We start from the raw sequence: 14,118 nt of genomic DNA on the forward strand, positions 1-14,118 counted from the left end.
TTAGGCAAGTTAACGGATAATAATAATACGGTTATTTCAAAAGGAAATATTGCAAAAATAATAGATGAAAACAATAAACTTACAGCTGTAGCGGTCAAAGACAATGGAACATATAAAATGAAAAGTATATTGGAAGGGTAGGAGCAGTTAGTAAACAGTGCCGAACGTAGTGGTATGAGTAAAAAGGAAAGATGGCATAGGATGCTAGGACACGTAAATTTTAAATACTTAAATACTTTAGGTAAAGGGCAGCTAGTGACAGGTATACCGAATAAATTTGAAAAGGAATTTTTGAAATGTAAGATGTGTATAGAAAGTAGAATGCATAATTTACCTTTCAAAAATAATCGAACTAAGGCTAGGGAGATAATGGAAATTGTTCATGCGGACGTGTGCGGTCCCTTTAAGACTACCGGATTAAATGCAGAGAAATATTTTACTTCATATATCGATGATTATAGTAAAATAGCTAGGATCTATTGTATAAAATCAAAAGGTGAGGTCTTTGATTCTCTTGTACAGTTTGTAAATGAAGTTGAGAACTTAACGGGCAAGAGGTTAAAAATATTAAGATGCGATAATGGAAGAGAATACCTAAACAATCGAATTGATAAATTTGCTAGAGATAAAGGTGTCGAGAACAGTTAGGTTGGTATGATCGCTAGTTACTACAAGCTAAGTTGGTACGACTTCTAACGACGCTCTTTTGTCTTAGAAGTCGACCACGTGTTAATTGACCAAGTGTATTCTGTGAGTTCAGACGTGTTGTACGAGGCGGAGAAATATATTGGAGAAAATCGAATCTGTGTGAATCAATTAATTATCAACCCCAAACCCTCATCAATTAACAGGTTATGGGCCCAAGGCAGTAAACTGCGGTAATAAAGAATATTATTTTTGAGTTTTTGTGTTTTTCTGAGATTACCCGAGAAGAAACCACGCCATGCTCGACCAGGAGGAAATAGGTGATGTGGACAGGGATATGAGGCTGATCCTTAGAAAGGGGAATTACGAATATTGGATGACAATGACGGAAGCCTCGTTAATTTTCCTGGGCTGCTGGGATGCAATAGTGCCAGGATTTACGGCAGCAGAAATGTTGAACCCGGAATGCATGAGAATGGACAACAAGGCGCGTGCGTACATTTTCCGGCATATTCGCCCCGAGTATCTCGGAGAAATTAGGACCTTGAAAACAGCGAAGGAATGCTGAAAGGCATTAGAGGACGTCCATGGGAGATCCACGTCGATGGACATTGTTTTATACATGCGGGAACTGGGAACTATGGAGAAGACCCCCAACATGGATATCTCCACATACTGCGGGAGGATCAACGACCTATGCGATAAGTTGTCCAGCGTAGGAATAAAAATTGAGGACCATGTGATGGCATGTTTCCTTTTGGCTGGACTCGTGGCGGACCCAAATTACGCGACGTATCTTAGAACAACAAGGATCGATAAGGGTGTAACCGCAAGAGTCGTGAAATCCGATCTCCTACTCGAAGAAAGAAGGATCGAAGTGGCCATGGACTCATCCGAGAAGAACAGCGCAATGACGGCCTGGAAACAATGGAGGCCCAAGCCTCAACAAAGCAAAGATGGCGCAAGGCCAAAGCACAAAGAACTAAAGGATAAGAAGTGCTACATATGAGGAAGGCGAGGCCATATGTCGTACCACTATCAAGAGGGAAAGGTAGATAAGGAGGAGCAAAACCAAGGAGACAAAAGGGAGAGAGAATCAAAAGACAAACCGAAGTTAGAAGAAGTCCACGCTAGTTCTATCGTCCATCAGCCACATGGAAAGGGACAGGATCAGCTACCTTGACTCGGGAGCCCCAAACCACATGACTCCGGACAGGCATCGGTTCGTGGACTTCGTGCCTGCAACTGGACAGATGAGGATTGGTAAGAGATATCTGGAGGTCAAGGGACGATCGTCGTAAAAATGACTAAGGCCTGTGGCGGGTGGATCCTATCCTTGTCGAACGCCCTGTGGATGCCTGAACTAGATGTGAACCTAATCTCAATCAGGCAATTGGCAGTGAAGGGCGTCACCACAGTGTGTACGAGGGATGAGGCTATCGGTACATATGACGATGGGGACGTAATATTTAATTCGAAGGTAGGAGACAATGTGTACTACCTAGAGACAATACCATCTGAAGGACATGTAGCAAACGTTTCCGTGGAGAACGATCAGGAGAGACCTAAGAAGGAGGACGAAGACATTGAGGACATCGAAGCGAAGGCTTACAAAAGCATCGTACCATGGCATGAGAGGTTAGTCCACCTGCATGGAAATGCGATGAGGAAGATCCCTGTAAGCAGTGTGAAAGAGGACTCGAGGAAATATGAGGAACCATGCGGAGTCTGCGTGAAGGGAAAGATGACCAAAGTACCATTTCCGAGGACAGCTCACCACATGTGTCAGCGCCCCTTAGAGATCGTTCACAACGAAATTAGTGGCAGAACTCAATGCAAGTCGCTGGATGGAGGTAATTATTTTGTGACCTTCATTGATGATTTCTCTCGTTTCATGTACGTTAGGATCATCAGTAGGAAGAATGAAGTACTTAAGTGCTTCAAAGAATACCAGGTGGAAGTGGAGGATTTACACCAGTCCAAAATAAGTGCTCTCCAAACTGACAACGGGGGTGAGTACACAGGGGAAAACTTTGAAAACTATCTGAAGGAGAAAGGCATCTTACACAGGAAGACCGTCTCTAGGAACCCTGAGCAAAATGGAGTTTCCGAACGAGCAAACAGAACCTTGGTTGAAATGTCTAGATGTTTACTCATCCAATCAGGGCTCCCTGACTATCTGTGGGGGGAAGCTGTGAATACGGCATGTCACATAAGGAACCTATGCCCATCCGCTGCTATTGGAGACAAGATCCCACTGGAATTATGGAAACGTAAGGGATGTGACATCCAAGGGGAGATTAACAGACTGAGAGTGTTCGGGTGCAGAGTCTGGTATCTGAGAAGTCCAAGCGGAGGAAAATTCGATAGCAGGGCAGATGAGGGGATATTTGAAGGATACGACAGATAGGTTAAAGGCTATAGGATTTACCTGCCGAAGACCAAGAAGGTGATAATATCCTGTCATATCAGGTTCGAGGAGAACACGTTTCCATACAAGAGTGTTAAGATGGAAACAAGCAATATAAAAAGGAGATCCTCAGAATGGATATGGGATGTAGAAGACTTTGAACTTGGAAGGGGAGTTGGTCAGACTGACGTCGAAACACAAAGCGATGGAGAAACCGATGAAGGGGAGACTGACTACTTCATGGACAATTTAGCGAGTGAGAATAATCCGGGAGAGGCTGTGAGTGTACCGATTGTGCCCAGGAGGTCGACGAGACTACACAAACCAAGGACATGTGATGGACATGGCGCGTTGTTAGTTAATGGAAGCGAAAGTACATAAAAAATATTGGCCGGAAATAGTATGTACAGCGGCATATTTGAAAAATCGAATATTAGCAAACACTGTAGAGAGAAAGACTCTCTACAAGTGGCAAACAAATGAAGAAGTGGAAAATGCCAGCAACACAACTGATAAACGCTGCACCATACTCAGCACAACAACGCAAGAAGTTACAAATTTAATTAAGGCATGAAAGACAAGTAAAGCACCAGGATTTGACTTGATCCAAACTCTCATCCCTAAGCTCGGTAAACCAATACACGAAACTAGCCCCTATCGCCCAATTAGTCTTCTACCTACTTTGTCAAAACTATTTGAGAAAATGCTAACGAATCGACTCCTTCCACTCCTAGAGGATTTGAAAACACTCCCAGATCATCAATTCGGTTTTCGGAAGCAGCATTCGACAATACTTAATTAAAATAGTCTGGAACGCGATAACAAACAAAACATTCGTAATGACCGACGGTTCACACACATCAAGCAAAAAATTCTCCATAGAACACGGTCTCCACAAGGTAAATTCTCTGTTACTTTTCAGTATTTAGAATAGTGGCTTATTAATCTCTTTAATCTCAGTACATCTACCCATAAACGCTCCATAGCCTTCGCAGATGACGTAATCATTTACATAACAGGCCGCAAAACCAAAACAATAACAACAGAACTCCAAGAACATTTTGACAAAATTAACGATTACTACTATACATGGAAACTAAAAATCAATGCAAGCAAATGCGAAACCATACTGTTTAGACACAAGTCAAGTGAAATCGGTCCAATATAAAGAGAACACTGTAAAAAATTCTATCTAAGAGAAAAAGCAAACGTAGGGGAGCTCATACCACACAAAAATTGCGTAAAATATCTAGGCGTAAATATAGAAGACAAATGCATCTAAATATAGAAAATGCATCAGGGCTTGCCTGAGTACCTACAGATCCGAAAACAGCGGATTCAAAAAATACGTCAAAAATAAAAGAATCTACGACTTAGCCAACATCCACCGTATGGACTGTCACATCTTAAAGCTAACAATAAACCACATCGCGCAAGCTTTAAAGATAAAAGAAAATAGTTTAATCTTCGGTTGCTTATTTCCAAACGGGTTACATCCCGCCGAAGCGCTTTTATACCTAGCCAAACATGCCAATAATCTACCATATAAAAATAAAAGTAGGGATTAAAACAATACTCTACGAGGAAAGCTTAAACGGACAGACCGTAGACACTAGGTGGAGATACAACATGGCCCTTCCCCAAAAAGACACAGAAGACAATCACAGAAAAAACATAAAAAAATATTGGTTTAGACCGAAACCATAATAAAAAATAACAAGAGAAAGAATCACAAAACAGAACACCCATCCCTTCCCCTCTCCGCCCGCCCTCTCTCGCCCCTCCCCAAAGTCCCACAGCCCCACCAAAATTCGTAAGTTGTAAAGAAATTTAAAATGGAGAAATAAACTGTAATTGTGCGTAGAGAAGCGTTGCACTTCTTCTTTCATATAAATATTATCTTGCATAAAGTAATACTGTGCGTGAAAAATGAATACCAACACTCTTTGTCAATTTCGAAAATCTTTATTTTAATTGCATATTTAGTCCATAATTTAATTTATAAAATTAGATTTGTAATAGAATTGCCACTCCACCAAGAATCCACTTACTAGCTCTCTCCTTAGTTCTTAAATTGAACGTCCACACATAAGTAGGACCTCGCGATCGTGTTTTATACACAGGACATTCATACATATTCTTTAAATCTTGTTTGTCCTGTGTAATCGCCCTAATATACATTATTGGTAATAATGGAAACAATTCTTTAAATCGAGAGTCCATGATACATCCTGTTTGAACGTCCCATCGTGCACCTTCCATGTACAATCCGTTTATATATGCGCCTTCTCTTGGTGCTGATCTGTAAAGTTTTAGTGAAAAATCTATTATTACTATTCTGGAATAAAATTTATACAAATTGTAACTGAATTTTGTTAACGATGAAAACTAGTGAGTGTATTTAAATAAATGTACTTGAAATAAAATATTAAAAATATTTAAAAATACAATTAATATATCTTTGTTTATTGATACTTTAAAATATTTGTATATACACATGTATACACTCACGCATATATATATAAGAAGATAATCGCAAATTCAGTAGCTATAAACAATATTTGTACATCATTGTACTTATTACAGCATTTATATAGCTGCTAATTAATTAGATTCACATATATTAAATCTAATGCCATTATTTATCGTTTCCCTTATGGAGTTACATGACTTTTAGTTCAGACAATACTTCGTTGCTCGTTTTCGCTGCTATGAACTCCACTCTCGCTTTCGTTTAACCTTACAAGTCCTCGCAAGTTTACATCGCGTTCTCAAAAAATCATACCAACTTAATAATAAAATGAAATTAATAAATAACAAAAAGTGATATACAATACTATAAATGAACCAACGCTCTAAGCCTGTGTGCGTGTGTACGCGCGCGTGCCTCTTCATTCTCTCATCCGCAGTGATCTTTGTGTCATTTAATAGTATTATATACTATATAATAGAATATAATAATATATATAATAGTACTTTCATACTACTACAAAAAATTGATGCTACAAAAATAAATCGTGGATTCCGCCATAAAAAGGTTCATTGAAAAATAAGGATGTGTATGTACAAATACTTTTTTTCACCATTGTATATGTGCGATAAGTATACCATACTCGATATTAACATCATACAGTAAGGAAAAATAAAAATAAAGGACAAGTTTGAAGGGCTGACGGAATAATGTTTTTAATAATTACGTGATTTCTTCTTTGGTTTTTCGCAGTACTTCGCAATATAAACACATTTTGTCCAATGGCCATTCATTTTTGCGAGCGGTTTGTTGCATAATTGCAGTTAGAAATGATTGAGGATTGAAAAAACCACCTAGCCATACCGACGATGGTAACTACATAATGATTCGTTATGTCATTAGAATAGATTAATTGCTGAGTAGAATAAGATTGCAATAAAGTTGAATAATAATGTTGTAGGAGTTTTTAGATTTTAATGTTAATTGGCAAAAAAGGAAAATTTTGCGTTTGGTACACGTAAACAATATGAATGACCCGTTAATATCGTCTGAAAGAAGATTCGTTAATATCTGGTTTGTCATCTTCTCGAATATAGTTCAAGCGAAAGATTGTTTCCCAAGTTCAGCTAAAGGGCATAAAATACAGGATATTAAAGGCGAGTATGCGAAGAAATAAAGCTGCTTGAAAATGTTAAATTTTATACTTTCTATTTTTTCTTAATGAAAGTTATTGTAATAAATTAGAGCGATGTTCTCAATTAATATGAATTTACACAAACTCAATCCAGCTATTCTGGATTCAGTTCAGGCAGATTCATATTCTATTTACTACAAATTATCTGCAGATTAATTATCTGAAGATGAAAACACTTTGATTCATATCAGTTCGCATCTAAACTTATTTTAGTTGCATAAATTTAAGCACTCTTTTACACCTTTTTTCTACCGGAAAGGGATACGAGTTATTAATATTTCACTTTTTATGGGTAGCAACAATCGCGTGCGTTGAACGAAGCTTTATTCCGTCGCTCATTCAATTTTCCTATGTTTATTTTACCAGTTTGAGTTGAATTCCAGGCATCAAAATTTGCCACGGATTCAATTATCAATTTCACAAACTGAAACATTTCGATATTAATAGGGCATTGTTTTATACAATAATAAAAGTTACAATAATAGTAAGAAATAAGTAAATGTTTACGTTAAAATCAGCAGTCCAATTAGATAATTCATTTATTCGATATATCATATCCGTGAACCAACTGTTTAATCCTAATTCTGAAGGGTAAGCTCTTTTTGTCCAAGACGGCGGAACAGCATCCATCATTATATAATTTTGTAGATCTTCCATCTCAGCATTAATAGTTAATTCTCCCTATCAAAAAAAAAAAATCACTAATTAATTGTCTGGCGTTGTGTTAGAAAGCAGCATTTAAAGTTTGAAAATTCAAAAGATTATGAAACTTCCTTCATCTATGATCAATAAATTTGAGAAGTTATAATTTTTTTCTATAAGCACTTACATTCAATATAAACAATTTCGAATTTAATGTCACATTTCAATAGTTTTAAGTTGATCATGTTCTAATTGATGTAATGATGATGAAAGAAGTATGGCAATATGTTCCAAGAGTTGTAACAGTAATTCGAGTCGCACAGGAGAATGTCGCTTTGTCATTGCACTCATCGTATGGTATAATTCTACAATGATTTCTTTCTTTATGATATATTTAAAGGTATTTTATATGACATACAATTTAGAAATTAGGTTCTAGAAACACATATAAGAAACATTCGGTAATTGCACGAAAGTCGAAACTCAAATGTTGCAATTATAGGGAGGTAGAGACTGTTCTAAAAACTGAGATCTTAGATATGCCCAACGTAGAAGAGGATAACGCGAGTGAAAGAAAAAAAGCGACTGAGAGTCGAAGCATTCGGCAAACATTAAACCTAACCTCAACCTGATTCCAAGCTTAGACCTTTAACTCAAAGATCTAAATTTTCTATTTTTGATTTGTGACCAATGAAACTTACCAATATGCATATTTGCTTACTGTGTAAATAATAATTAAATACTTGTTAATATGTAAATATAATCCAAATTATTTGTTTGGTTTCATTTTTATCAGAAAGATCTCACAAATACGTTAGTAAAAGAATGATTCAGAAAGAGTAAAAGATAAAACAGTTTTACTTTTGATTTAGTACCTAGATACATTGTCTCAGTGATATTCGATTTCCGGTACGTCAGGCGTCCCGCAGGAGGAACGACAACTGTGCAATTATGCATAGGATCATTTTGTGCAATTATCGAATGTTTCCGTTTGTTATTTCTAAATGAAATGCACATACATTACCACCTAAATGTTTGAAACCACTTTCTCAGTTGTATCTGTATTAAATATTTCACTAATATCGTTATTAATTTGAAATTAACGTTACAGTTATTAATAGCAATTTATTTTGATAGATTTTTAACGAGAGAGTTTTCTATGGTAACAGAATTCTGGTTCTTTTTTTAATTCTCGTGTTTTGTAAAACACGCAATAATTACAATTTTTTGCCTGGTAAACATATATACAGTGTGTCCGGTTTATCGTGAGCCGCTGGAATATCTCGAAAAACACAAATGTCACAAGATGTTTCAGAAAAAATTGCATAACATGAAGGGGAACATATTATACGCTATTGTGTTTGACATTGCGGTGACCTTGAAACCTGATCTTGAACGTGACATTATAATTTTTAAACACAGAGATCTATCTTTTATTACTCTTATACGGTAAACAATATTTACGTATATAAAAAAAATGTAAAACATAATAATATAAAAATGCAGCATTCTTACATATATCACAATAAACAGTACAACCAAAGATAATGAACAAACATTATTGAGTATACAATATGTATAACGATCGGGACGAAAAGTAGGAATGGAAGATAACCGGAGAGGTGATTTCCCAAGAATTCGGTACTTGCATACTATTCAGTAATTATGTAAATTAATTTAAGAAAGAAAGATTTGTGACACGTATTTTTTCTATAATGATTAATAATAAAACAGTTACAAGCAATTAAAAATTAGTAAGTCCGAACGTTTCCGACCACGTACCGAATGTACTCAAAGAACGCGTGACTTCAAAAGTCTATAACAGTGCTCAAATATCAGTAAAGTTTTAATTTAATTATCTTAATTAATAGGTAAGTATATGGAACGAAAATGTGAACTAAAGAGTTTCTAATAACCTAAACTTTTGTTGTCAGTAATCTTCTTAACTATAGAAAAAGATTCAACCATCGAATTGGGTCAAATTATCTTAATTATTATATTAAATTATCAAATTATAATAAAATATATAAATATTATATTATTAAACTTCGCGCTTACTCTACAGATCTATATAATGCGTGCACCGAAGGTAGGAGCAGAAAGAAATTTCCTCTCCGGTAGAGGTTAGAAACAACCAGTGCGAGACAGAATAGGTAAAGTTATTTCTTAGTATATTTCCTGTTACGAGCAAGCAATTCTAGAAATTGGTGGAAGATAAATCCGGGCAAAGTTTTGGTTATACATCCAGATACTACTGTATATATACACCAGATCAGGTATTATTTGAAATTATTTAATTTTGTCTAATGAGATTTTTTGCTATCTCATATTGTTTCTGAGCTGTAGTTTACCCTAGTTACATGTAGCATTCTGTATATGTCGTGCATGCGAACGACCATGTGTGCGTTTGCGTAAAAAAGTATACAGCAAAAATGTAAAAATGCATAAAAATTTGTCATTACTTTTAAGCCTAACTCTAATTCTTGCAGGGATCTTCTAAGTTCCTCACACAGTAGGTTCATTCGTTCGCACTCTTGTAAAGCAACTGTGACAAACGGTGTACGATCTTCCACCTAAGAAATTTAACAAATATTTTATTAAAGACGGAAATTGTTCTGAGATCCGACTTTCTATAACCAATTTTGTCCCTCGGTCTATCTTCGATGTTAACCAGTTAACTGCGGAATTTAGTTTTCAAAATCCCTTACGGGGGGCGTAATTAAAATCAAGCAATGTCGTGTATACGCGTTGAACGCAGTTAATTGGATAAATGATGCAACGATTTTGAAGAGCTTAAAATGTTTTAAATATCAGTACTCAATATTTTTTCCGTACGAATGTATACATATGTCCCCTACAACCGCTGTTTGGCCTTTGTTTTCCAAAATTAAATATTCTGTACATTGTCAATACAATATTGAGAACCTTAAATATTGACAATAATATTAATAATAAATATTGATCGTCTGAACGCTCCTTTAAAGATTTCCGGTTTCTTAATTACTAATTTGTATTTTAAATTTAAATTTATTAAGTAATTCATTAAAATTAGTAGTAGAGGGAGGCAGTGAGTACCTTGCTGTAAAGTTCTAGCATATTAAATTCTTCTGGTAGTTTGTCCAATAAGTCTTCTATTTGTCCTTTTATTTTGTCTTCTTTTGAAATATCTCCGCTTGTTGTATCGCTGGCAGTTCTTGTTAGTATACCCAATAATGTTTTAAACAAATTTTCCACAGTTTGTGTTAAAAACCCTAATAAATGTATAAAATAAATTCTTTAGTGTATCGATTTCAGCAAGTTTTTATGTTAAATCGAGAATTGACTAAAATTTGACATTATATCACGAATTCATCAATTTATGAGTTCTAAGGACAAATTACAATTTTTTTTATTGGACTATTTCGAAACTTCATCAAAAAATGTACGTACTAATTTCTATTTGTACCTGTTGGATTATTACGAGAAATGAGTGCTTGTCTGTAGTATATGACAACAAATATTATTCAACGTATTGAAAATAAATTTCTTTATATATAGACTGCAATATAAATGGGAAAAAGACACAGCAACCATTTATTTATATATAAATATATATAAAAGATGCCGATATTATTTTGTTTTGTTTAATAGTTCAATTATTAAACAGTTTAATCATTGTTAACGGTCAGTTTTTAAGAATTCAGTCCAAAATACAGACGTGTCTTCCGCAGATAAAAATTAATTACATTACGCAATTATTACAACCAGAATTATTACATCTTCTAACTTATGTTGTCTATAACCAACAGAGCCTACCAGTCAAGGGCCCAGTATAGGTTTCAAATTTTGTAACATCTCTATCTCTGGTATACATATACATGTACATATATACATATATAAAGTGCAAAATACTTTTATGTTCGTTCGGTTATAACTTAAAAACTACTGCACCGATTTAAATTGGACTCGAATCATTCGATAGAGAATATTGCAAATATGGTTTAGTCAAAATAGTACCTATTTACTATCTTAAGTTTTCAAGCAACGAAAGAGAACATCAAAAGATTCAGAACGAATAAATTGCGCCTTCACTGATAACAATGAAGTTGGCATGACAGTTTTTTATTATTATTAATATTTAATTTGTACTTTACAATTTGTCCAGCTGATCATTTGGAAAATTGGCATGATAGCGACAGATGGCCCGAACAGATCAACCGTCATTCTTCGGCTGTATTCGGAATATGTTCGAGCGCCATATGCAATAGTGGGGAGCATAAGACTCACGTCTTACAACAAGCAAGGTAATTATTTCTCCGAACAATTGTTACTCATTTTCTTTTCGTTTTGACTTATTCGTTGCAATATTAACATCAATTAGTTACTAAGGACATACATCCGGGTAAGGACCGAGTATATCAGCTAGTTATAATGCTACTGTGACATCATTCATTAATTCACGATTACTATTCTTAATCACTTCAACTCCAAATACATAAACTTTGATTCGAATGAGTGATCTCACAACATTGACTTGTATTCCTTAGTTATTCTCTAATAGTCTGATATTATATTATGTCAGTTTCATTAGGTCGTTTTGAAATGTTATATATATTTACCAATTTCTGCATTGGGATGAAGTCCATACAGAACAGGACTTTCAGCAGGTAGATAGTTATCGACGTACTGATGATATGCATCATAATCACTATTTGGTGGTACCAAAAAATCTGGTGCAAGGTATAATTCACCTACACAAAAAATGTAAATTCGTTTCTTTGTAAACTGTTTTTGTAAAAATTGTTGTAATGCCTTCTAATTCCATCTCGTCGTAAATTGTTGAAGCTATTGATGGTGTCAAAAAATATTTCAAACAAAAGTTCAACAATTTCGAGGGGTATATAATTTGATATAATTTTTTCACGAATGGATAACTGAAGGATTTCTGAATGTTGATATTACATTTTTATGTGGAATTATATATTTTGTATTTTATTATTTGGCATTAATCGGTGCAGTCCTGAAAAGGTAAACGAAATAATAGAATAAAATTCACACTCTGAAATGGCTGTTTTAGAGATATTTTGATTTTGATATGTATTGTAAAGTGATATAACATCAACAATTTTGAAGATATTTGTGAACCGTATATTAATACTTTATGAAATTGTACAAGTGTACAAATTACAAAAACGAAGATATAATGTTATAATAATTTAAAAAACGCAATTGATATGTACTTGTTCTAATTCAAGAATAATAACAGAATTCTTATCATTAATCTTTTCATTAGAGTTTATAAACTTCTATAAAGTGAAAGATTTACTTTTCAAATAAAAAATAAATTGAAATTGTATTATTACTTTGAAAAATCGCTTATGTTATAATAATCATCCAAAGTGATATGTAGCGGCATTCGATAGCAAAGAACTTTCCAACGGTTTCGTCGGTACATAGTATACTATTGTTGACAGACTGTTTACACGAGACCGACAAAACGTAAGCAAGGTTGCGACGAAGCGTAAGCGTCGACAGGCCTAATGAGCCATCGATATCCCTACGGTCCTTTCGCCAAATACTCGAAAGAAGGCGTACGTGACCACGGTCGCGGACGTCTAACGAACGCGTGCGTAGTGGGGATATTGAGAGGTGACAAAAAGAAACGAAATGGATTGAGAGATGAGTGGTGACCGAGAAGCGTGATTGAACAGTCGAAATCGAGAAACGCGAGTAAATAATCGTCCGCTCAAGTCGCGAGTCGAGACTTGTAAGAAACCCGTTAAGTGAGAATAAATATACTGTTAAATAAAACGCCGAGTTTTTCTTTGGCACTCCATACGTATTACCAACACCTCAGATATATACAAAATAAGAAAAGAAAACAAATAGTAATCATTAAATAGCAAAGAATTATATGCATCTCTAAAGCAACTACATTGATATAAAGCATATTTCATTTCAATATTGAAAAGTTTTGATTATTGTAAGAAGTGACCAATAAAGAATTTACAAACAAAGTTTTATAGAAAAAATTGTATTTAGAAATAGATTTAATAAATCGATTATATTGGAAATATAATTGTGAATTATCATATATACCTTCAACTAATTCCGTTTTCAAATATTCTACTAAATATGTCTTGCATAGTCTTCTATCCCAATCATCGGTTATGTGTCCTCCATACATTATTTCTCCAAATAAGTAACGAAGATCCTCCCAAGGTACTTTGATACTATTTTCCAGGTAATTAAATAATACAGATACGCTGATTGTTAGATCACCGAAGTTGAATGGGTAGGACTGACACCAAAGAAAATAATTTTTTGAACATACATATATGTGTAAATTTCGTATATAACTTATAAGCTTGTTATAATTATATCAATTTGTTTAAACATATTTTGAATGAGAATAAACCACATTTTACTAAACAGAAAATTATTCTATAGAAAGTGTTGTTTGAGAAAATTGTCGAAAATCATTGCTAATACCATATCTAATTATATTAATAATTACTTATCTCTGAACGTTATACATAAATTTCATATATATGTCGGAGATGAAAGGACATCGGAGCCTTCCCTTTGGAACTCCGGGAAAATCCCTTAACACCGTAATCTAGATTCTATCATAGGCGTAATTAAACAATTGTCGTCATTCGATCCGATTGTATTTGTTCGAGATTTGTTCGAAGATTTGTTTCACGCCTCTAACCCTAATCGTAATGTGACCCCGACATATATATACAGGGTGGTTGGTATCTGGTAGTACAAGCG

The 14,118-nt window shown here is 34.7% G+C and overlaps 1 protein-coding gene across 1 annotated transcript in view; it reads right to left on the minus strand.

Moving 5' to 3' along the window:
• Nucleotides 1-5,037: 5,037 nt before the first annotated feature.
• LOC138188751 (dynein beta chain, ciliary-like) overlaps nucleotides 5,038-14,118 on the minus strand; it is a 46,427-nt gene continuing 37,346 nt past the window's right edge. The window contains exons 21-27 of the mRNA XM_069130791.1: nucleotides 13,441-13,642; nucleotides 11,961-12,092; nucleotides 10,438-10,613; nucleotides 9,825-9,935; nucleotides 7,228-7,401; nucleotides 6,253-6,401; nucleotides 5,038-5,357 (exon numbers count right to left, since the gene is read on the minus strand). Of these exons, the coding sequence (XP_068986892.1) occupies nucleotides 5,063-5,357; nucleotides 6,253-6,401; nucleotides 7,228-7,401; nucleotides 9,825-9,935; nucleotides 10,438-10,613; nucleotides 11,961-12,092; nucleotides 13,441-13,642 (1,239 nt within the window). The 3' untranslated portion in view covers nucleotides 5,038-5,062. The remainder of the gene's footprint in view (nucleotides 5,358-6,252; nucleotides 6,402-7,227; nucleotides 7,402-9,824; nucleotides 9,936-10,437; nucleotides 10,614-11,960; nucleotides 12,093-13,440; nucleotides 13,643-14,118) is intronic.

This window comes from Bombus flavifrons, chromosome 17 (genome assembly GCF_040668555.2).
Source record: "Bombus flavifrons isolate JBK064 chromosome 17, iyBomFlav1_principal, whole genome shotgun sequence".
Lineage (NCBI taxonomy): Eukaryota > Metazoa > Arthropoda > Insecta > Hymenoptera > Apidae > Bombus > Bombus flavifrons.